Here is a 24947-nt window from a genome sequence, read left to right on the forward strand (position 1 = left end):
TTGCCTTGCCTTGCCTAATGTTGCATTCATCTTTAAAAAGAGAGATTTTTTTCAACTTTTTCTTTCTTTTTCTTTGTCATGTATTGCAGTTGTTCAGAGTTGCTCCATCTGGCAGTGCTTCACCCCAGGAAGCTGTCCGTCTATGCTGTGTCAGGTTGGTTTTCCACAGATTCAGACCTATCTTTTGTTGAACTTCCTTTCAATCACTGCCATAAAAACAGTGATTAAACAGAACTGTACTCATGCAGTGGTTATTTTTGTACTTTCTTTATTGGCTTTAGACTGATTATAATTGCAGACCAGGGGTTCCCAAAGTGGGTTCTGGGGTCAGCAACCCATAGCCATGGAGTACGTGAAATAATTTTAAGGCCCTGTAATTTTCACAATTTGGACAGAATTGCAGAATCCATTCATAAAAATGGAATTTACTGTATGTTCATGACAACCTGTCAAGACAGAAGATCAGTTTAACTTTAAAAGTCAGTCTGAGCTAATAGTTATTATCTGTCATATTTATAAATTATCTTGGGATTTTGTGCATCAAATGTATGTGCTCTTTCAGATGTGGTGTTGGTTTTCTCAGGTACTGCTGGGAATGTTGAACATGGTGACCAGTATCAGCTGCGGCTGGTGTATGAACACAACCTGCAGAGAACAGCTTGCAACATGACGTATGGTCCCTTTGGGGGTGTCACAGGTAATTGATATTATTAATATTCCACACATAATTCCACACATCTCATTCTAAATTTGTCTGTGGGCTATAGGGTTGAATTTACTTATATATATATATTGTCTCTCAAAACCCTTTTCAGTCACACGTTACAATATGGTGCCATTAGCTAATATGAATGCATTAAAGCTGCATTCCGTGACTTTTGGCGCTCTAGCGATTAATAAACAGAACTGTGTGCGTCTTGTAGCCGGAGCTACTTCTCTCTGTTTATGTCTATGACGAATCACGCAGGTACCGGGCTACTCCACAGCGGTACCTACCTGAACCAGTCTAAAATAGTCCGAAAATAAACATATTATAGGTGTACCGTAGTGATTCAGGACAAGACAAAAACAGGGTTTGGAAAATGGATTCATGGTGTACTTGCTTATTACATACATTTTGAACACAAAAAAGTTACTGCAGGACTGCAGCTTTAACAGCTTTAACCAACAGAGTAACAAACAATGAGCAGTACAATTGTTACAGCATTTATTAATCTTTGTTAACACTGGTTAATACAAATACAACTGTTCATTAATTCATGTTAGCTTAGGTTCATTGATGTTAACACACAACGTTTGATTTTTATAATGTGTTGGTAACTAATAAACACTTTTAGTATTTAGTATTGTTAGTTCATGTTAATGTCATAACAAATGTTAACAAATAGATTGTTTCTCAAACATTCATTCTCATTCACATGAAACCTAATGCTCACTTTAGTCTCAATGAACCTCTGCTTGAAAATTCTGGATCCTGAGATTTCTTTTGTTTGTGTGAAGAAAGCCGATTAAAGTCGATCCACTATAAATAAAATAGTAGCACATGTTCGCTTAATAGGATTTTAGACTTACAGTAGTACCTTTTTTTGGGCAGTTCTCTTATCAACCACATGAGGGCAGCACAGTCTCTATGATGGAGTTCATCAGCCATTAGTCACATTGGATCTGCACATGACACAGAGCCCTAGAGAGTATAAAAGGGAGAAGACACAACAGAAATATTGTAAAGATAAATTGTATTTCCTAATATAGCAGCTGCAGACATTGGTCTTTTCCCATTCAAGGAGATAGCAGCAATATTTGTATCCTATTCCCGCACAAAACAAACAAACAGACAAAAAAAAAATTCCTAGGGATGACAGTGTGAAAGTAAAGGGACATTTGTACAGAGCTGGTCATTTAACCGTGTAACTGCTAGTTGGTCAAACTCGTACTTAAGGCACTGTCTTAGTACAGAGGCTAAGATCATGCAACTGGCCCCAGAACAACCCAGAAAACATTTGACGCAAACGCAGTAGACAAATAAGCTCTGATTTTATGATGGCTTGGGCCTTGGCTATTCTCTTGGCTGTTTATTTCTTATTATTAAAAGGACAGTACTGACTCTAAATTCTGATTTGATGAGCTGCTTCGAAGCCATTGCAAAATGCAGACAAACAAAATTAGCGCACAATCTGCATTAATTCACTTGCTACATTGCTCGGAACCATGAGCAACCTACTCCATATTAGTCGGAGGAAGAAGTGTTAAGTCTTTAGTGATAAAAAATAATACAGATAATAAATGTAACTATTTAACATTGGTGTGTGTAATAATGAGAAAATCTGGGCTATGCAATCTGGCTGTTTGCTACTGGTTCATTTTTTATTTTTTATAGCTGCACAACAAAGCTGCATAATACTATTGAATATGTCCTTCTGTTCTGTTGTCTCAACTGAATATTTCCTGTGCTGTTGTGCAGGTCATCATTTCATCTGTATCCAGTCCATGGATGGGATGCTGATGTTTTTCGAGCAGGAAACGTATGCTTTTGGTCGCTTCCTGCCTGGCTTCCTGTTGCCCGGCCCACTGAGCTACTGCATCCGCACCGACTCCTTCATCACGGTCTCCTCCACACGGCAGGTGGAGTGCTACAGGTGAGACCAATTCACTCCCTGACCAATTGTCCACATCCTTCCATACGCAGACTCATTCTTATTGAACGTACAGGATATGTGGGTATTCATTTACTTTTTTTTTTTTAATAAGACTTTACGAGACACATCACCAAGCACATACTCTGTCTCCATGTTTAAAATAAGTGCAGGAGTATATTAGAAATATGTTTCATAAAGCACGGTAGGTAGGTTAGGTGTAACACTATTTCCAGCATATCCTTAGAGACGTAATAAGGGAACGTTTTTACATCCGAATGAAATTTCCATTGATTAATCGCCACTGTTTATTTTTGCTGTGTTGCTGTTCTCCTTGTGGCAAACGATATGGGTCGTGTTTCATTTACAGACACATTTGGTATCCGTAAGGGATGAAGGTAAGATAGCACAATAAGACAGGAAATAGCTTTTGATGATGGTTTTAAGTTCATCCTACTTATTTACATACTCAAATCTTCACGATTAAACATTATTATTTGTAGTATTGATACGTTAAAGAAATATCATAAGGTTATGTTTTCTTAAATAATGTAAATTAGTCATTTTTTAACAAAATTCATTTTTAACAGAAACTCCCAATAGGCTGTATGCAGTGTATCTAGGTATAGACACTTAATTAAACTAATAACTTCATTAACTTTTAATAAAATAATTTGAGCTTGACACAAATCACATTGGCTCTTGCATGTCAGACAAGTACAGTCAAGTTTCCGATTAGCATATTTGATGTGCTCTATGTATGTGCGTTGTGCAGTGTTATTTATGAATAAATGCTTAAATTAAATCTGTTCGTTATATCAAGTGATCGTGTCTCTTCAGACATATGGATTATGTTTACAGTGTTCTTTTGAACTTTTTGAACAACAAAGTTTTGGGTGAATGGACTTTCATTGGAGGTACAGAAATCTCTCAGGTTTCATTGAAAATATCTTCAGTTGTGAGTCGAAGATGAATGAAAGGCTTATGGGTTTGGAACGACATAAGGGTAAAATGATGATAGAATTTTCATTTTAGGCGAACCTTTAAGAAGGAAATATGATCTTTCTTCACAATCTGGCTAAAGCTGTTGAAAATGGAGATCTGAGCTGAGGTGAGACAGCAGAGCCTTTGGTTCTCATAATACTCCTCATGACCTGCTGATAGCTTTGGCGGACTGTCAGTGATTTCTGAATACAGCGTTTGATCTGTTACAGACATGTGCACACACACACACACACACACACACACACACACACGCACACACACACACAGTCTAAACGCCAGTACCGAACATGCTCTCAAAGCTGAATAATCACTGCTGTGTCTCATTGCTATAAACGTTTGCCCAAACCCACCCAACATTCCTAGAGGAATTCAGTAGAAATTTGGGGTCATATTGCAAATTCAAAACAGGATTTTCTTGTTCTTTTGAAACAAAACACTTTCCAAGAATAGTGTACTAAATTGACCTAGAAACTCCATCCAGGAGGTCCATCATCCACTTCAGGGGGTCAAACTAAATATTATATGAATGGTTTTATTTTACGTTTGTTTTATATGAGATTTTTCAACCTTTACAACCCTTAAGCAAATTCTTGGACATGTCTGAATTAAAAAGAAGTAGTATTAATAATGGTTTAAAAGTAAAGAATTAATTACAATAACAATTATTTGAATATCATTTCAACATATTGTGTAACAATTAGACACTTTTGTATGATTTTATGGTATGTGATCTTTTCTGTTGAAAAGGTCAAGGTAAAAGTCATGAAAAACTAAACTATGACTGTTTGTGGTACAAGAAACCTTCAGTGCATCAGTGTTCTGGTCAAGTGAATATTGAAGCATTGCACAGTGTCCAATATCTCAGGTTTTTTGATAATTGGTGCAATTAACATCTCTTTTAAACACAGGTATGAGACACTGGCTGTAGCCACAGATGCAGACACCAAACAAGACTCTGATCAGCAAAGCAAGAGCTCAGGGAAGAGACTGATGGTGCGTTTCTTGAAGATTGAAAGTTTTACTATTTCCAGTGTGAATTTTTGAATCTTTGGATATGACTGTGTATGTTTGTCCTCAGGCTGACTGGACACTGGTGTTAGGAGAAGAGGCTTTAGATATCTGTGTTCCCAACACATCTTCAGCGATGTCCTCCATCTTTGTGCTGGGGGAGAGAAATTTCTTTTGTCTCAAGGATAATGGTCAGATCCGCTTCATGAAGAAATTGGAGTTCAACCCCAGCTGTTTCTTGCCCTACGGATCAGGTGACCCATACTGCCTTTAACTCTTCATGCTGTGCTGTTTAGACTTCTATAGCACATGAAAACCTCCTGTTTATGCTTAAAGCAAGAAAAACTATTTGTCAATGGAGTAAGAAAAATTGAAGCTTAATTTAAGATTCGTTCTCTTGATATCTTACACAACTGTGCTTGTCAAGAAAATTTGTCCTTGTCATCAACATTTGTTTATTTTTTCATTTTCAAAATGCAAATGAAGATATTTTTTGAAACATGAACAATTTCTGTTTCTCCATTGAAAGTCCATTTGACCAAAATTTTTAAGCTTCAAAAAGTACATGACGACATTGTAAAAGATATCCGTATGATTGATTGCGAAAGAAGAGATCAAAGCACTTTAAATGATTAAAAAGATTTAATTGAGGCTTTTATCCCATGACTCTGAAGAAAAAACAACTAACAATGAATGAAGGAGTGAAAAGACTTTTGTTATTGGCTGACCCACATTTGTGAATGAATCTCTTGAATTAATGATTCAGTGAAAAAGGTTTATTTTTTTTTAAACAGTCAGTTTAGTCAGTTGCCCATATCAATGAATGACAGTGTTCACATCGGAAGCGTGATGGCCAAATCATTCATTAATATGATTTGATTGGAAACGGGCATAATAGACATAGCTGAATCTTTGTCATTTAGCGATAAAATCGCATGGGTGTTTGAATCGAGATTGTAATCTTTTAACCCCTAATTGCGCTTACTGTTTACTCAAAAATGGTAAACAGAAGTTCAGCCGTACTTGCTAGACACACAAGAACAAACTTAATTGGTTCTTTCCCATCAAGAACAATTTTGACAAAACCTAAGAGATTGGTTTCTCTCCATTAGAAGTTCATTCCACCAAAACTGTGATCCAAATGAATCGGGCGGTTTAATCCAAGTCTTCTGCAGACACACGAATCATGGAAGGACAGAAATCTCTCAGGTTTCATTAAAAAAAAATCTTCATTTGTTTTTCAAAGATGAACTAAATATGTTTGGAATGATATGAGGGTGAGTAAATGATGAGTGAACTTTCATTTTTGGTTGAACTCTCCATAGGATAGGATTTCTATATATTTTTCCTGGAACAAAAAACAAAAATACCAATTAAGAAATGTTTCCTTATTATCTGTCAAGGTTGTTTGAATTGTGTGCTGTATAATCATGTAGACAATCTCATGAGTTAAATTACTGTTGTCTTTGTCTGCTGCGTAGAGAGAGATGATTTGGGTGTTTGGCCACAGAACGGAGATGTGTATGTGTGTGTGTGTTGGTGAGAGGGATGTTGGTTTATAGGAAGGTGAGAGATGGACATCTTCTGGTGGTTTGGAAGTGGATGCAATCTATCATTTAACTGCTGCACTGACTCTCCATGTGAGGACCAGAGACCACAGACCATCTGAACACACTTCCTCCTTCAAACTCAGCTGTCTTCTCTCTGGCTTTGTCTTTAGTTTCTGAGGGTTCCACCAACATCCTGATGTGTAACCATAACAACATGCTGCTGGTGTACCAGGATGTGACGCTGAAGTGGGCGGCCCAGCTGTCCTGTGTGCCTGTGGCTGTACGCGTCGCTAACTTCCCGTAAGTGAGCGCTGCCCAAAAGAATCTTTCCTGGCTGTCCTTAATCTCCTTAACCCCCATACTTCATAGAAACACCTGACAACCCCGTCGGTCCAGTCTATCTCAAGTTAGACTGAATGTGAGATGTTGTGTGTGGTATATCATTCTCAAGGTTGGGTGTGCGCTATGTCTCTTTGAAGCATTCAGTGTTTGTGGGACTGTTTGCTTAGAGTGGTTCTCATATGCAGAGGTAACAGATACGTCTGTAGAGAGAGTGTTTAACTGCACTGGTCTCTCTGGCCATCCTGCACGGGTCACTCAGTCTACCATTGTCCGTCCTGTCTCTCTTCTACTGGCCTCACATTAAAAGAGCGTCTGTCAGCACCACCTAAATGAGCTGCTGTGCTTGTCTCGGGTCACATCTCTAGCACACACACACATAACCACTCACACCTTCACTTTTTCCAACTTTACTATATTAAAGATAAATAATAAAATGCAACTAACCATACAATCATACATAGTTAGAATAGCCGAACAAATGGGCTCATCAAGGCAGGAGAAAACCCTTCCAATCTTTTAGTGTTGAAACTTTGAGTTAAATCCCATGTGTCCCCTCAAACAAATGGTATTTTGGTGCAAATTAATCTGTCAGTAGAAGCAATCCAAATTAGATACATGCCAGTATGCACCTTTTCCCAAACATGTCTGCTTTAAATTATGGTTGGCAGTGGCACTATATATATATATTAGGGGTGTCATTAATGCGTTAACGCATGCAATTAATCAAAAAATTTTAACGTGTTAATATTTTTTTAACGCAAATTAATCGTTTGATAAGGTTTGACCCCAACTTCTTCCCGTCATCGCTGCGTGGAAGGTTATCTATCATTGTGTGATGAGGGTACAGCGAACCAGTGTTGCCAGGGTAACGGCACAAGTGGGCTATTTTGAAAATACAGTTGCGGGAAAAAAATTACAGAGCCGTGGGTTGCGGTTTTTTGGGCTACTTTTATAATGTACCACGGCCGCCCATGGTGTATATAGACAGATAAAAATGAAAATAGATCCTTTTACTAATGTGTATTATACTTGGAGTGTATACCTGGCAACTTAAGAATGGAGAGGCGGTTGTAACATCAAACAACGTGAGTTTCAGCAGAGCACACATGATAAGGCTTTTACACAGTAGAAATAAACATGACAACAGCCACTATAGATTATATAAGATAATAAACACACGATTACGATAGATATGGTTTGTATGTGATTTTCTTGAGTTGAATGTGTACATCTGAAATGCTAATTTGTGCAGCGAAATAAAAGGCTATAAATAGCATATTTTAACAACAGTAAACGACCAAATTCCATATGTGATCGCAAAAGGAAGCTATTACAAACACTCGATGGTGGTTTGAAGTGAGTTCTGTGTGAAAGTGTACTATTAATCTTATAAATTGTGGAGAATGATTTTACCTTATTGGATTCAGTTTATATTCTTATATTGCATTCATAGATCAAACCTTTAGTTTGTTTGCAATATCTGAATGTGTACAGTTTAACTGAGGTTACTCCCATAATTGGAGTAACTATAGAGTGATTCAAAAAATCTATTTAGAATGCAAATAATTTTTTTCTTCTTCTTTTTTTCCCCTTAAGTGTTACTTATTTGTGTGTTCAGTATATGGGAATTGAAAACAATTCGCCAAACAATTTGTTGCTGCTACGTGACACATTGTATTTAATATTTAAAACCAATTTAATCTGACATACATTTTAACATCTGACATGCATGAGGTCATAATTTACCAAAGCACAGGATCACTGGGGTAAATAAAAATAAATAAATTAAATAGTGGAAAAACTAGTGATCAGCATCTAAAATATACACTTTGCTTTATAGAATACTATAAATGAAGCTAATACCTTGATTTTGGAAAAATAAAAAATCCAGGTACAATGGATACAAATAGTATTAAAAAGTATTAAAAAGCATTAAGAAGTTACATTGTAGAATACAGTAGCTAAGCAACAGTAGAAAAAGTGGAAAATAATCAGTCACACCACACTATTTAATAGTATTCAATACAGTATACAGTACAATAAGTGTCTACAGTACAATAAGTGGTCTTCAGTCTTATTTATCAAAGCATTATAATAAAAGCTTACTGAAAATAACGGTTAACTAACCTTGATCAATCATAAAGTAAGACACCTTCAGTAGTCTAAGCAAAAAAAAACAGACATGCACTGAAATGTGTTCTGTGTTTTCAGGGAACTGAAGGGGTTGGTGGTGACTCTGAGCTCTGACGGGCATCTCCAGTGCTCTTACATGGGCACTGACCCCTCCTTCTTCACTGCACCTAAAGTGGATGCCCGAGAGGTCAACTATGATGAGGTCGACACACAGATGAAAACGCTGCAAAAGGTTATTCGCGAGGCTACTAAAACCCAAGGTATGACCCAAAAAGTTTGGAAAAATAAATACACACTGTGTATGTTAAAGGGGTGGTTTACTGGGTTTTTTCTAGGCTTGATTGTGTTTATGGGGTGCAGTCTAACGTGTTCATGCTTCATTTAAAAAAAAAAACGCATTATTTTTCATATAATTTACATTTATTCCACACCGCTCTGTCCCTTCTCTGACAAACGCCTCGATTACTTACTGTTTTTATGAAGCCCCTCCCTCAGAAATACGTGATGGGCTCTGATTGGTTAGCTGGCTCAGTGTGTTGTGATTCACTAAACCGCCGAGCGTGCGTCTAATTGTCCCGCCCCTCAGCTCAGCGGCATGTGCTCCAGTTGTATTGTAAACAATGATTTATAACAATATAGAAACGTCTATATTGCTTATCAATTTGAGCCCGATTGAGACGCAGAGGATATTAGCGAAGAGGATCACGCAGAACCTGTGCAAGCACGGCTCTTAATGGTATGTTTGTTTGTTTGTTGTCTCATACGTTTAGATATGCTGTTATTATGCTACTACTTATGTTAGCTTTTAATATACGGTTTTATTCTGATTAAAGCTTTAATACAGTACGGCAACCGCACATACTGTATTAAAGTATAACTGTATAACGCTTCTCATTGCTATGTGAAAATGGAGCTGATCTGACGATCTGAATGAGAGAGAGAGAGAGCAGAGCAGGGCGACGCGAGGAACAGTATTAAGAACCGCTGTATTAGAACATTAATTTTGAAACTTGTGAATGCATTAGAATCATTAGAAGACTGAATCGTGATTCATATATGAATAGATTTTTACGTGCACCCCTAGTTTTCTCTTCTTCTTCTCTAAAGCAGCACAGCATGGCCTCGCCCCCTTCCTTACATGTTCCCGAGGGCGGGGTTTATCTGGGTCCGTGACGTATCAGACCCGGGAAGTAGTTTGTTGTAGTCCCCTACCAGCCGTTTTTGTAGGCATTAAACTTCCAGAATTTTAAAAGACGATATCTCTGTTTGCATTGAACTTTCAGCGCTGCAACTTTGCAAATGTTGTTTATGCTCAAACAGCAACATTACACACTAACTAACGTTAAAAAAGTGAAATTGCAATAAACCACCTCTTTAATAGATGTTAACAGTTAAAAGCTTCTTGCAAAGCCCAGATTTATGCCAAATTGAATGCTAGACCTCAGGTGTACCTGATCTGTTTTTAAATTAAGCGAGCCTTTGGGATTTTAAACAGCTCCTTCGATTTAATGTAATATTTTATCAAAATGCAGTTATGTTTTCAATCAGTGTATCTTTACTGCTAATGTAACTGTCTGAGAGGCCATGAAAAAAGATTTTGATGATGAATAGGTTGTAATATCACTAGAAATGATATGCTGTGTGTGCATGCATATTTGTGTGAGCTTTGCACGGTTGATGCTAATTCCATTATATAAGTCACATTGCAATATAAGTTGCAGCACATTTCAGATTTAAAAAAATGTGACTTCTATTTCTGAAAATACGTTAATAAAATCAAGCCTTGTTCTACAGCAAAAAGTTCTGTTGCATAAAAACATTTGGGTGTTTGTGTGTGATCTTTCTCCAGACATTCTCCCGAGGGCAGAGACTGAGGAAGAGCTTACTCTGACCGCCATAGTCTCATCTAACCTGGATGAAGTCTCGGTACAAATACTAACACACATGTTTATTTCATCAACGTGAGAACATGTAATATAATTCTGTTGTTTTTGTATTAAGCTCATTATAATGACTGCAGGCGACAACAAGCCCTACCGTATCTCTAAATTAAAACATTATTTTTTACATTACATTGATTATTATTATTTCTGAATCATTTTTACACACATTCACACAGGTTTATCTAGCTAGATGAGACTGTAGACTTCTGTTAATTCTTTTTTATGAAGCTACAGCTAAAATAAAAATGTCCCTAAAGAAAGCTTTTGTCGTATTTAGCTTAGTTTTGAAGATATTTACAGTTTATTATATACTTATACTATAGTTAACACACACACACACACACACACTTTTAGCTGATTAAATGAGGCCATATCACTTGTATATAAAATAAAAAATTCTTATATATAAAATCAGTGATGTATAAAGTACCTGAAAGCCATACTTAAGTAAAAGTACAGATATCTCACTTGAAAATGACTGGTAGAAGTTGAAGTCACCGTTTAGAATATTACTTGAGTAAAAGTCTTAAAGTATGTGATATTCATTGTACTTAAGTATGAAAAGTATTTTTTAAAATCTTAAACATACTTGAGTATTGAAAGTAAAAGTACAAGTAAATGCTAAATTGAAAAGAAGCAAATATATATAAAAAATGTTCATACACAGCTTGAGTAGCAAGATTGTCTTCAGTTTTAACTCTTTCTTCCATTTTGTATTTTTGGGTAAGAATAAGAAGCACTTCATCCGGTACTTAGTGTCTTTCATTCCAACATAAGAAAACATTTCAGGAATCTGCATCTGAAATAGCATTTAGATGTATTTACACAGCTTAATGTATCTCAGAGGGGACATGGATGCATTTAAACTGCAGTTACAGATGCATAAATAGGCCTAATGTTTTGTTTTTAACATAAAAAGTTGAATACTGATATTTTAAATAATTTAAAACATGAAAAAAATAGTCGAAATGTGAAAATAAAACCGCCGGTTGGTGGCAGCAAGTGGCTGTAAATGAGTGAGTCATTGAGATTCAACCGATTCATTCAAACGGCTGATTCATTCAGAAACAAAGCATTTGACCATGTTAATGAGTGAGTCACTGAATCATTTTTATCAACCGATTCGTTCAAAAAGCTGATTCATTCAATATGTAAACACCTTCCATTGCTTAGAGACGCAAAACAGTGCTTTGATCTTTGTTTGAAACTATTTTCGTTGGCAAAATTGAGCAAAAACAAGCAATATTATGTCTACATTGTCATCTACAATTTAAAATGCCTGGAATTTTGAATTTTAATAGACTAATAAATCATTTGGTGATATAGCCAACTTGATAATGTCAGATCATACATCATTACAACAACACTTACCATATTGTCGCAGAAGATATGCTGTATATCGCACACCCCAGACTTGACTTGAGTGTAAAATGAATCATCAGCGGTTGTGCGCGCACTTGTTTTCACATGAGCAAAGGTGTTTTTAGGAGTCTAACTTACAAGTGCCAGACCGCTGATTCGTCAATCCACCTGCTTTCCTGCAGTCCGTGTTCTTCTGACTTCTGACTATTTTGTAGTAAGTAACGAATATTCTTCGGGGAAATGTATCGGAGTAAAAGTAAAAGCTGGCTGAAATATAAAAACTCAAGTAAAGTACAGATGAAAAAATACTTAAGTACTGTAACAAAGTATTATTACTTCGTTACATTACACCACTGTATAAAATTCACTTTAATGACTACAAACTAACTCAAACCCTAACTCTAAAAATGCTTTATCAGTTATTTTTTACCTTTTTGTGTACTTGTGGATACTGTTTTGTTTCAAAATATAGTGCACACACACACACACTTTGCCCGTCTCATGAGCACACAGTGTGTGATTATGTTGTGATGATCTCTCTCACAGTGCGCTGTCATAGCTGAGATGAATGGCATGCCTGTCCCCTCTGTCACAGTCAAGGTGAGTGCAACTCATTTAACGCTGATGTCTATTAAGTATATGAAATTTTCTTGCGTAATAGAAGCCGTAGTGCTTTTTAATGCTGAGGTGATATAGTATGTCCTGAATGTGTGCTTTATTCTCAGGTTAAAATAAAGAGTCGTTCTGCGGTGCAGAGCCCAAAGATGACGGTGTGTGTTCAGCCTCCTCTAGCGGTCACGCAGGACCAGTTTGTGTTGGACTCCATGGGTATGGCTGTCTTTTCTTTTTTGGCATATTTTTGTCCCAAACATCCCTAAGCTGTAATCTAGCCACAAACATGAAGTTGCTAGTGGTTTTTAATATTAGGGATTTTCATGCTTAAAATTTTCATTGCTTAAAATTTTTTATATATATATTCCAGACTGTACCATCAAGTTTGTCTTGAATATAGTTTTCAGAACATAACTGAGTTACATGATTGTTCTTCACTCCAAGATAACATGTTTTCTGTGCTACCTGGAGTGAAAATCACAGCGAAAAGCATTGTTTCTGTATAAAATGAATGCATATTTAATGAGCTCTGTATCACTGAATGTTGATATCAAACAAACCAGAGACATTCTTTGCATTTTGCATGAATATGTTGGCCTTATCCAAGTTTAAAATATGTTTTTTGTGGAGTGTTTGATTGAGAGGTGAATGAACGGTCCTTTGACATTGTCCAGGATGCGTCGTGATGGATTGGCGATTACATTACAAATCTCTCCAAATTTTGTTAATAATCAGATTTGTCTTTTGTGTTTTAGTGAATGGTTATTAACACAGCAGTGTGATTAACCCAACATAGGCTCATTGGACAAATCAATTTTGCAAAACTCCAAAAACATACATAGTGTATGCATACAATTCACTGCAGTTTCCATCTGACATAAATCTTACCAGTAAAACACCAATAACTTTTATTCCAGTTTAAACAAATTATGATTACATGGGTAGATTATGATTAATGAAGACTTATTTTTGCACAGTTGTTTGAGAAATACTATATTATACACTCAAAACACTTTTATCATGGTGCATAATTTGCACATTTTGGTGTTTGCCTCACATAACCACCCTCATATGTGCAGCTTTTCTGGCATAGTAAACTTACTCAGTAGCTCACCTGGTACCGCAGTGCACTTGTGATGCGTAGCTCTCGTATACAATATGTGTCCTATGAAACACAAGTCACGATAAAACAGCTCAAAGACTAGTAGAAACAAGCTGAAATGGCATGCTTGCCTCAGCAAATGTGTTTTTTTATTATGTATGCTTTTGTTAACACTGTCAGTTAGGTTTAGTGTAGGTAGTACGTTATTTTCAAAAGTGATAATAGCCCCACTCACCGTATATATTTCATTTCCAAACTGCTGCAATATGTACTACAACGAACTTAAAGGGGTGCCAGATTAACATTTATCTGTTTCAGATAAATCTGAATGCACTTTCAGTGCCACTGGACGTTTCACTTTGAAAGTTTCGCAAAACCTACAAGAAGCAATGTAGTGCCATTTTGATGAAATGTCGCCACATTCACGTTTTTCCAATGAATCTGAGTTGGGTAGCTCAGGTTGTGATCAAATTGTGAAAATATTCTTGTTAACATGGTGAATTTTTACTGTAGCATTCTTGATCTTTAGATCTTTTATGCCAAAAATCATTAGGATATTAAGTAAAGATCATGTTCCATGAAGAACTTTTGTAAATTTCTTACCTTAAATGTATCGAAACTTAATTTTTGATTAGTAATATGCATTGCTAAGAACTTCATTTGGACAACTTTAAAGGTGATTTTCTCAATATTTAGATTTTTTTGCACCCTCAGATTACAGATTTTCAAATAGTTGTATCTCAGCCAAATATTGTCCGATCCTAACAAACCATACATCAATGGAAAGCTTATTTATTCATCTTTCAGATGATGTATAAATCTCAATTTCAAAAAATTGACACTTAAGACTGGTTTTGTCGTCCAGGTTCACATTTGTTAATCTGAGAGGTTGTCAAATCATTTCTGCTCATAAAAGCTGCTCTTGACTAAATGAACATTTACCAAACAAATATCACCCTGCAGTGTGGGATTTTACACATCATCTACCTGAGGCCATTTCCAGGGTTGGTCCATGATCACTGTCACTGCAGAACCGATTTTCATGTGTGTGGCCCAAAGAATATGTCTGAGAAATTCAACTTGATGTTGGCCAACCAGAAGCCAGTGTTACATCACTTTAATGTGGAAGAGATGCCAAACCCTGACAAGCTCTTTACTTCTACATTCTACTGAAAGACCTCTGTCTCATGTTTCACCAGACTTCCACATGTCATCCAGTCCAGCTATACAACTGCCTGAGCCATTAGAGCTTGGCAATGTGTAATGTATACTCACACGTCACACACACACAGTAGAGGAGAATCACTTGTTTCGCTCATTCTCTGCTCACTGCTTTTGCTTTGGTTTGACCCATTTAACTTACATTACACACAGACTCAAAGTCATACTTTGACAATCAGAACACATTGAGTCTGAAATAGGCCAAACTCTTTATCTGAAACTTTAAGGGAAGTGTACCTTTACATTTTGTTATAGTCTCAGAGAGTCTAGCTAATTAAGTCAGTAATTTGTAAAACTCTAAATTACCGGCCCACATCTTTAACCACTAAACCACATCTCAAGAAAATCAGTGGCATGTGTTTTGGGCATGAAATGATCAGGGCTTGTAAAATGTATTGCTGTTACTTTGACATGATGTTGTCTTGGAACCGCCACAAGGATTTCAGTTCCTACTGAGGAAAGAAGACAGAAATTATCTGCCACCGCTAATTTTGCCACCATACTAAAGATGATGCCAAAGATGGTGTTGTCTGGGCACTGGGCCAAACACTGTCCTCTACTTTCTAGCCAATGGCTAAAATATAGTATTTTCAGACTGCATTATTTTCTTCCGAAGGCAGTGTACTGGTACCGACATTTAGGACTGATGCTGCTGAACATGCAAGTGCCACAGAAAAAAATATATACTGGATAGGCTCAGTAAATATATATTTTTACTGGATTCCATTCTTGCTAGTTGTGTATTATGTGAGAGAAGATACAAATACTGTGGGAAAATAGTCAACACAAGCTTCTGTTGAGTTGTCCTTGCTTAAAACAATAAAGTGTGTTAGGGTGTAGGTCCTCCCAAACAATTTCCACTTTTCTGGGAAAGCTTTATATCAGATGTTTCAACATAGTTGCAGGGATTGCGCCCATTCAGGAATGAGAATTGGTGAGGTCAGGACCTGATGTTGGCGATGGGTCCTGGTTCACAGTTGGCATTCCTGTTCATCTCAAAGATGTTCGGTGGCCTTCAAGTCTGGAGTTTGTGCACACTAGTCAAGTTCTTCTATAATGAATTGTTTTTATAGAGATCTCATTTTATGCACAGGGGTGCTGTCATAATAAGGCAAAAATGGGCCCTGCCTAAACTGTTGACACAAAGTTGGAATCACACAATTCTCTAGAATGTGATTGTATGCTGTAGCATCAAGCATTGGTTTGTATTCACTGAAATTAAGGGGCTAGCCAAAGCTGTTAAATGTGCAATTTCTTTGTAAGAATGCGATTTCAAGTATTTGTTTGCCTTTGGAGTGTTACAAGCTGTTTGTGCGTATATAAGATCCATAAAGTTGCAAAGACTAAAGTCTCAAACCCAAAGAGATATTCTTTATAAAAGTTAAAAGTCGACCACACCTTCCTAAAACGCCTCATTTAAACACGCTCCCACATATCTACGTCACTTTGTTGGAAGATTTGCAACACTGCCCAAATGTTTACGCAAAGAAAGAAGGCGTAACTTTTATTCTCGCTGTAGTATTGTTGCCGCCGCTGCCATGTCGTGGAGATGCTGTGTGTTTCAAAATATGGTAAGGAGCGTAACATTTCAGTCACACGCTTGAGGTATTTGGGCCAATCACAACGCACTGGATTGCTGGCCAATCAGAGCACACCACGCTTTTCAGAATGATGTGCTTTGTAAAAATTGACGTGTTTCAGAAAGGCGGGGCAGAGAGGAGCAACAATAATGTACAGTATGTTGAAAATAGTGTGTTTTTTTAACCTTAAACCACATTGCATTAAACCAAATACACAAAATTGTTAAATGAAATAAACATTAAATAAAATAACTGTTTCACATTGGGGTAAAAAAAAATCATTGTCATTGAAGCTCACTGGGATAAGAACAGCAATACCATGCAAACATAAACCATTTTAATCTACTTAGAATTAGAAACTTTAACCTGTAATTGTTTTTTGAACATATTCCTGGCATATGCTTTTGATAATCATTCACTGATGATTATGAATTTGTACTGCTGAAATAACCTTTAGACATTTTTAGGATGTTTAAGAGGGGCCTCTTTTAGATTATTCAGCATGTCTGTAAGATTAGATACCTTTAATCTTGTCATCTTTTTTAAGGAAGCATAGATAGGCTGATATCCCACAGTCTTATATGCTGTTTGCCCATTAGTTGGAAAGAACCATAATGGCTTTTAATGGCGCACTATGTAGATTAATAATTAATTTTTTCTCATTTCTACTGTGAAACTAGCAGTATTTGTTGATTGTATTTAAAATTTATTTGAATTGGTTCTAAAATCAGACATGATGTTATGGTGCCTTGGAAGCCTGTCTGAATGAAGTCTTTTATAGAGGTATCTTTGTACAAAAATGCTGTCTGTTCAGTCATTCACTTACTGGGCAGCAAGGCAGCTGCCTTTAGTTTCTGACACGAGCGAAAGTAAATCTTAATTTAGTCATGTGCTTTAATGCAAACTTAACCCATCTGGAATCACTTGGTGAGTCGAGCTGATATTAAGACACAAAGATATGGAAAGTGAAAATTCACGGTTCTCTGTACCAATTTCGGTACCACATGCTAATTAAAAAGCACACTATTTTTAATAATAAAGTCAAACAAAAATAAAATGTACAAAAATGAACACCATTCTTTATACTTATTTAAATTGTGTTTCGAGTTTTTCCGCAAGTAATAAAAGTATGAAAAACAGTAAACAGTAAAGTTTCACCCAAATTTAATTTGTCTTTTAATTAATGAAATTTAAACACATTTGTGCATTTTTTTTGGTAAATAAAGGGGATTTACTATTAAAATTCAAATATGGAAGAAATATTGTGTGATTATTTCTTTAAAAATAAATATTCATTTTTTTCAACAGTAGTAATAGTATCACATACATTCTGCTAAATAATAGTTATATATTTCTGGCACAATGTCTTTAAGATAAACTTTTATTTTGACGGGTTGCCGTGAATACCTTTACATTTCTGTGTATAGCTATATGATATGACGCTGGCTTTACTCAATGAAACGGTAAAATGCTCGTGAAGTGACTCTCAGAGCAGTTCTATAGATGTTGTTTATGTATTTATGTCCTCATTGAGACAGCAGATGATGAATCACCGCGAGCGTCACGCGCGCTTCAGTGTGTGTAGTAAAAAAATAAAATAAAATGCTCGTCTCTGCCATTCATTCATTCACACAGAGACTCGCAGAACATGCGGGATTCATATCTGAATCGACTTTTGCGGCTTAATATTTACAGATACTAGTCCATGTCACGATTTGATTGAAGTGTAATGACCTACTTTTGATGAATTACTTAAAAAAACCTGGTACCGTGACGTTTTCATTTTTTTAGTACCGAAGTACCGGGTCTTTTGACAACACTACTAGGGCATATTTCCCCACCCAGTGTGAATTGGTCTTTAGGGGTTGGGTGAAAAATCTCAGTATAGTATGGTTTTGTGATACTATTTTCAATACCAATTGTCAAATTCTTCATGGAGCTCATGAAAGAAAGTAGGCACACCTTTGTTGCATTTGTAAGTTGATGGAAGTATCCTGAAGGAAGTGTTTTTAGGGGTTTCACCTAACAAACTCCCTTCAGTCAGCTCAGGAATGTAAATACAGGAGACCACAAGGGTTGCTGAAGCAGAGAATGTTTCCTACACTCCCTGTCTCTTTGCATTTATATCCATGTGCTTTTGTTGTGATGGGCAGCTCTTTGTCAGCCCAGATGAGCCAACTCGTTCAGCTGCTGTTTCCAAACCCACAGTCAATATTTAAAGAAGGTTTAACCGTAAAGTATGTGGTTTCCTTTTTGTGTGATTTGTTGTTTTCTTCACAAATTACTGCTAGCTTTATTCCATAACCTAGTGCAACCACAGAATGCTCTAAATATAAAAATGCATTTCACTCACTAATAATGGGTGAAATACTCAGTTTTCGCCTAATTGCACTGAACTGTTTTTATCAATACTTTTCAGTATTATAATCAGCATTTTCTCACCTCGTCTGACATCTGCCCTCTTGGCTCATCACAATGCATTCTGAGATTGCCTTATCCATGAAGGATACATGCATTAGAATTTGGCCAAAAGGAGGTATCGTAGAAGGTGTTGTAATACAATTTTTTGAGAGCAAGCCAAAATCTTTGTGTCGAGAGCAAGCATATGATGCCATAAAATACTGTATGTAGCATGCAGCTTTTGGAAATTTGATTAAGATGGAATATTGTGAAGATGTATTAGCAATGTTTTACAAATAGAAGATAATGGGAATGGGATATTGGATAAAGAGAATGGGATAGAATGAGTAAATAACAGCAAAATTGTGACTGGTAAGCTTTGGCTTAATTAGCAGTGTTTGTTTGTTTGTTTGTTTGATCAGATCATCAGCACATGACTGTATCTCTCTTGTGTCTTTTGAGTGTGTGCTCAGTTTGGAAACTCCACGCGTCCTCTTCAGTAAGAGAGGCTTAGATCAGCTGTGACTGACAGATCGCTAACCTCATCAGCTGTGATGGACAGTTCAGGTGGAGTTGAAACCTGAGAAGTGGATGGATGAAGACCATGTGTCACATCCCTCACTCTTTTAGATCCTTTTTTTTTAACAGTACTTTTTCCAAAACAACATTCTTTGCACATGCCTTAATCAGGCTTTTTGTGATGAAGTGAAAAATGTCTTTATTGTAAATTAGAGTTTTGAAAAATTACTGGGTTACAACTTTATTTTGAGGTGTCCCTGTAGCACTGTAATTATACATTTAAGTACTGAGTAATATTAATTAACTACCGAGGGGTGAGAACCAGAAGGGCGTAAGTGACATTTTGGGTGAAATTGAGATACTTTGAGAAATGTATTGTGGGTAAAGCCTGTGGATAGCACATGAGTCAAAATGGCTGATACCATTGGTATATGTCATCATATAGGCACTCGGTTATTGCTTAGCCACAAGAGAGAGAATGCAGAGAAGGGATTATTATTATTATTGCTAATAATGATTAGTTTTGCAGTTCATCACCTCAGTATCATTAAGTTAATGGTATTTGCTATCATAATTTTTATTACAAACCCTAGTGAAACAGTAATATACTGTATTTAACATACATTTATTTCATACTAGTTCAAATCTATTAGCATTTTATATGCTTTATTTATTGTATATTTCCTGACATATGTGACCCTGGACCACAAAACTAGTCATAAGGGTCAATTTCTCGAAACTGAGATTTAAGCTTTCCATTGATGTATGGTTTGTTAGGATCGGACAATATTTGGCCGAGATACAACTATTTGAAAATCTGGAATCTGAGGGTGCCAAAAAAATCTAAATATTGAGAAAATCGCCTTTAAAGTTGTCCAAATGAAGTTCTTAGCAATGCATATTACTAATCCAAAATTAAGTTTTGATATATTTACAGTAGGAAATTTACAAAATATCTTCATGGAACATGATCTTTACTTAATATCCTAATGATTTTTTGGGGGGCATAAAATAAAAATCAATAATGTTGACCCATACAATGTATTTTTGGCTATTGCTACAAATATACCACAGCGACTTAAGACATATATCACAAAACTTACCAATATACGTAAAAAATTATAATATTTGGAATGCTACTTGTGCACAATGCACATTTCTCAATATTAAGCCTAAAATGTGTTTTAATGTTACTATTAGTGAGGATTATATGAGCTTTGAATAATATTGATCTTTAAATGCAAGATATTTAAAGTGTACCTAAAGTATACTTGCAATAGTTCCAGTTTTAGCACAATCAAATATACTTCAATGTATCTTCAGTTGGACTTCAGCACTACTTTCTTTAACATCCCGTGGTAACTAGGAATTACAGAAGCTTCAGTCTGGATCCAGCCCTTAAATGGTCTGAGATGACCAAACACCTGAGAAGAGATGATGCCAACCCCTCAGAGGATGCCAACCCTCAGACAATATACAAAATTACCAAATTTTGCCATAAGTTAAATATATTAAGTTTCTACAATATATAAATATATTGTAGAGACTTAATTTCCTGTAAAGCTGCTTGCAACAATTTGTATCGTAAAAAGCGCTATACAAATAAACTTGAATTGAATTGAACTGAATTTCTTACAATTAAAGTGCATTAAGCACAAAATTAGTTGTTCTAATTTAGCAGTCTTTAAGTATACCAGTTTAGTAATATGTAAATGCATGTAGTACACTTTGAATTAAATAAATGTATTTCAAATACATTTCTGTATTTTTATTTTTCATAGGGAAGGCATCTGTAAAGGCTTTTCAATCGCCCATTATGTTAAGTGACTGGGATTACTATTTTAGTAAAATTAATAACATTCATTTAACTAATTTGATATAAGGACTTTTTATGTGATATTTTATTTTATCACAATAGATAGTTATTTCTTTAAACTCATTAATGTAATGCTTTCATATCGTCATCAGATGCGCCCATGCTTTTATACACAAAATGGAATAAAACATTGGTGCCAAAAAGGCGCATGTGACACTTTTTAAAAAAAATAAATGTTAAAATAGTGATCAATAAGTACTGTCATCCATGTGTGTATGAATTTTTATTATAAACGATTGAAATCAGTACACAAAGTACATTTTTGTTTTGGCCCTCCTGTGAAGTTGGTGAAATGTCACTTGCGCCCTTCTGGTTCTCACCCCTGTACTTACTAATATGCTTAGGGTTAGGGTTACTTGCATGTAATTATGCATAATTTATTATATTATAATAGTTAGTACAAGTAACGTGTAACAATGACACCTTAAAATAAAGTGTTACTAATTACCATATTTAAATTGTAAAAATGTTATTAAATTGTAAAAAAATTACAAAAAATTTAAAATTAATTGTAAAAGTATTTTTTTAAATTGTAAAAAAGTATTGTATTTTTTAGGACTATAGTTACAATTAATAATTCCATCCAAGTTGTGAAGTTTCAGCTGGTTAGTGTGAGCAGTTAGCATTGCCGATACTTTAATCCAGCCATTACACTGTGTTTTGTTTCAAAAATTCTATTTTTGAATTGCCTTATGCATTTAAGTGGAACTATTCAGAAGGTCTCAAACCGATTCACATATACACCTCTTTGGTCAGTTTATGTTGTGATAATGCATAAAAGCATAAACCTAACACTCAATTATGACCATGACCTCAGCTTACCAGATCAAAAGTGAGTGTAAGTGCTAAAAGGTCAGAACTCATACTTGCCCTAAAGGTCAAAGACCCTTAGAAAACCCCCTATAATCCTCACAACAGACACTCACAGTGCATCTAACTGCTTTTGTCAAAGGAATTCTTATCTAAGTGCTTTTGTGCTGTGTGTGTTCTGCATGCTGTGTTTCTAATGCATGTCATGAATTCCAGGGGTGGGCTACTGTCAGCGCAGGTCAAGAGAGGTCAGCACAAATGGCCTTAATTTAACCACCTAGGTTTTAGACGGTTTAAAAAAAGGGGTGTCACGCTTTCTGCCAGCTCGTGTGTCATGCACAGGACAAGAGAGCCTGATGGTCTACTGTTTGCCCACGGCAGTGAGATGGAAAGGTTAAAAGCCTGCCCTCCCACATAGAAAGTGCTGTCGCCCGATGAGCTGATAGGAGCACAGACAGAGAGAGTGTGTGAGTGACAGTCAGACGTAGTGTGTGTGTGTGTGTGTGTGTATTGGGGACCAGACACTTAATCTAAGTGCTCGGCAATCAAGCATTACCGCGGGTCAGTCACCTGTGTGAATGCAGCTCACTGTGGACACACAAAATACGAAACTTGAAACAGATCACGTTACTAAAGACAGAGATACAACACAAACCAACTGAAGAAATGATAAAGCCATAAGCGCTGCATTAAGGGGCCTTGTTAACTGTGGTAAAATCACTCTAATACACAGCTTTGAGTGGACTTTTGGTAAGGCTGCATGATTAATTGAAATAAAATCAATATGGGTTAGTGCGATTATCAAATCACAAAGGCTGTGATTTGATTAAATAAATATATGCTGCGTGTTTCACAGTGAAGTGCGGAACTGTTTATTTACACATGAACTGCTCATGATCCGGTGTTTTCAGTGTCTCAGAGCGGCTCGGTTCACAGTAAATTGCTGGTCTACACAAGCTCCATCTCTACATCTGCTCTGAGTTTGGGACGCTTATAACATGCATTTGGAAACGCAACATGCGCCAACCATCTTCCACTTCAACTTATAATGAGAGGCGCTTAATAAAGCAGCTGTTGTGAACGAAAGAAAGCTTTAAGGTTTCCCTGTGGTTTTCCACTAATGTAAATGTTGTAAAGATTTTGAAATCAAGGAATTAAAACAGCCATAAATATTAGTTTCATAATTTAAGTGTTATTTTACACTGAATATTACAATAGTAATATTTTTTTTCTTTTTTGTTTTTTTTCAGGAAAAAAAAAACAAAAACCATGTAGCCATAATTCATAATTTTCAAAAACTGCAGCAGGAGCAATAATGATATAGATGTTCAATAAATTAAAGATCTAAGCCTTGAAAGGCTCTGTGTTACGTTGATTCTACCACAGACAGTGAGTGTTCTTTAAGTGTTGTAGTTCATTTGTGTATTCAAGTGTATTTTATTTACAGGTTGCAACGAAGCAAGCTGTTCCATTAATGCATTAATAGAACGTGTAGAATTTTATAACAACTTTGAGTTAATTAATCTTAGGCCCCGTTTACACTAGTGCGTTTTCATTTTAAAACGCATAACTTTTGCTACGGTTACACCTATCGTTTACACTACTCCGGCGTTTTCGAGGTCGAAAACAGAGACTTTTAAAAAACGCTGCAGACCCCGTTTTAGTTTGAAAACTCCGGGGTTGCGTTTCAGTGTAAACGGACCAAAACAGAGACTTTTGAAAACGATGGCGTGGCTGCCCACATTCGCTCTGTGTATCCTTGACTACCGTGTAAACAATAACATCATGCTCGTTATTGTACCCATAGATATGTGTTGGTAGATTCCCCATTTGACCGCTCCAAGCACGCAGATGCATCCACGATGTAAATAATAGGGAATCTACCTATACATATCTATGATTGTACCTGCATCAATGGTCATGTGACATGCATTTTAGGTTGTGTAGTGTAAACGGAGATCGCTTCTGAAACGCCAGTGTAAACATTGATCGTTTTCATTCTAAAACACTGTTTTAAAACGAAAACGCATTAGTGTAAATGGGGCCTTATTGGCTTCTCCAATAAGAAGAGTCATGTCTATCTTCTATAAAAAAGTTTAATTGAAAATAAGATAATTCTCGCCAGTAAGGTGGAATATATTTGTATTTAAATCCAAAAATAAAAATGGAGAACTATAATGTATGAAAACAATTAGGTATGTTTTTAGGATCATTGATATTATTTGCATTGTGTTAATTATTTGTAAGTGACTTTGATTTAAGTGTGAAATAACTCTTCTGCCAATATAGGGCCAGTTTTACTAAACAGGGCAAATTAGTGCAAGAGCGCAATTCCAAAACAGCGCCGATGGGTGTGGAAATTTCTGCGGGTGATTTACTGACAACACGCAAATTAAAGAACACAGAAGCAACATCTCATTTACATATCGGCAAACGCAATATACCAAGCGCAGCGCAAATTAGTGTAGTAACAAATAAAGAATAAGGAAATAAAGAAGCCACAGTACATTGAAAAGAACTGGAGGCCAAAAAATGAATGTTTGCTAGAAGTTTTGATAGACCTGGTATTGCGTGACTCCTAGTTGATGGTTCCAAGTCGTCTTTTATTTCCTCAAGCAAATTAAATATAACATGGTCTGGCAAACGGTATGTTCGGATAATGTGTTCTTCTGGCATTACAAATAAATTAATACGTGTGGAAAAAAATCCTCTCCCTTCTACCACGTGCTCTCTGTTCTCTGCGGTGCCTCTCCTAGCAACAATAATTGCAGCCATTTCAAGCGCAACATAGTTAAGACATGCTTTTTTTGGGGGGCGTTAAATAATGTCGCAAATACCAGTAATTTGACGA

At 36.2% G+C, this 24947-nt stretch overlaps 1 protein-coding gene across 3 annotated transcripts in view; it reads left to right on the forward strand.

Moving 5' to 3' along the window:
* bbs9 (Bardet-Biedl syndrome 9) overlaps positions 1-24947 on the forward strand; it is a 138870-nt gene that overhangs the window by 4705 nt on the left and 109218 nt on the right. For all 3 annotated transcript variants that reach the window (XM_058746547.1, XM_058746549.1, XM_058746550.1), the window contains exons 4-13: positions 90-154; positions 584-697; positions 2462-2636; positions 4547-4631; positions 4717-4900; positions 6367-6496; positions 8750-8931; positions 10521-10597; positions 12523-12576; positions 12702-12804. In XM_058746547.1, coding sequence (XP_058602530.1) covers positions 90-154; positions 584-697; positions 2462-2636; positions 4547-4631; positions 4717-4900; positions 6367-6496; positions 8750-8931; positions 10521-10597; positions 12523-12576; positions 12702-12804 — 1169 coding nt within the window. The remainder of the gene's footprint in view (positions 1-89; positions 155-583; positions 698-2461; positions 2637-4546; positions 4632-4716; positions 4901-6366; positions 6497-8749; positions 8932-10520; positions 10598-12522; positions 12577-12701; positions 12805-24947) is intronic.

The sequence above is a fragment of the Onychostoma macrolepis genome, chromosome 16 (assembly GCF_012432095.1).
Source record: "Onychostoma macrolepis isolate SWU-2019 chromosome 16, ASM1243209v1, whole genome shotgun sequence".
Lineage (NCBI taxonomy): Eukaryota > Metazoa > Chordata > Actinopteri > Cypriniformes > Cyprinidae > Onychostoma > Onychostoma macrolepis.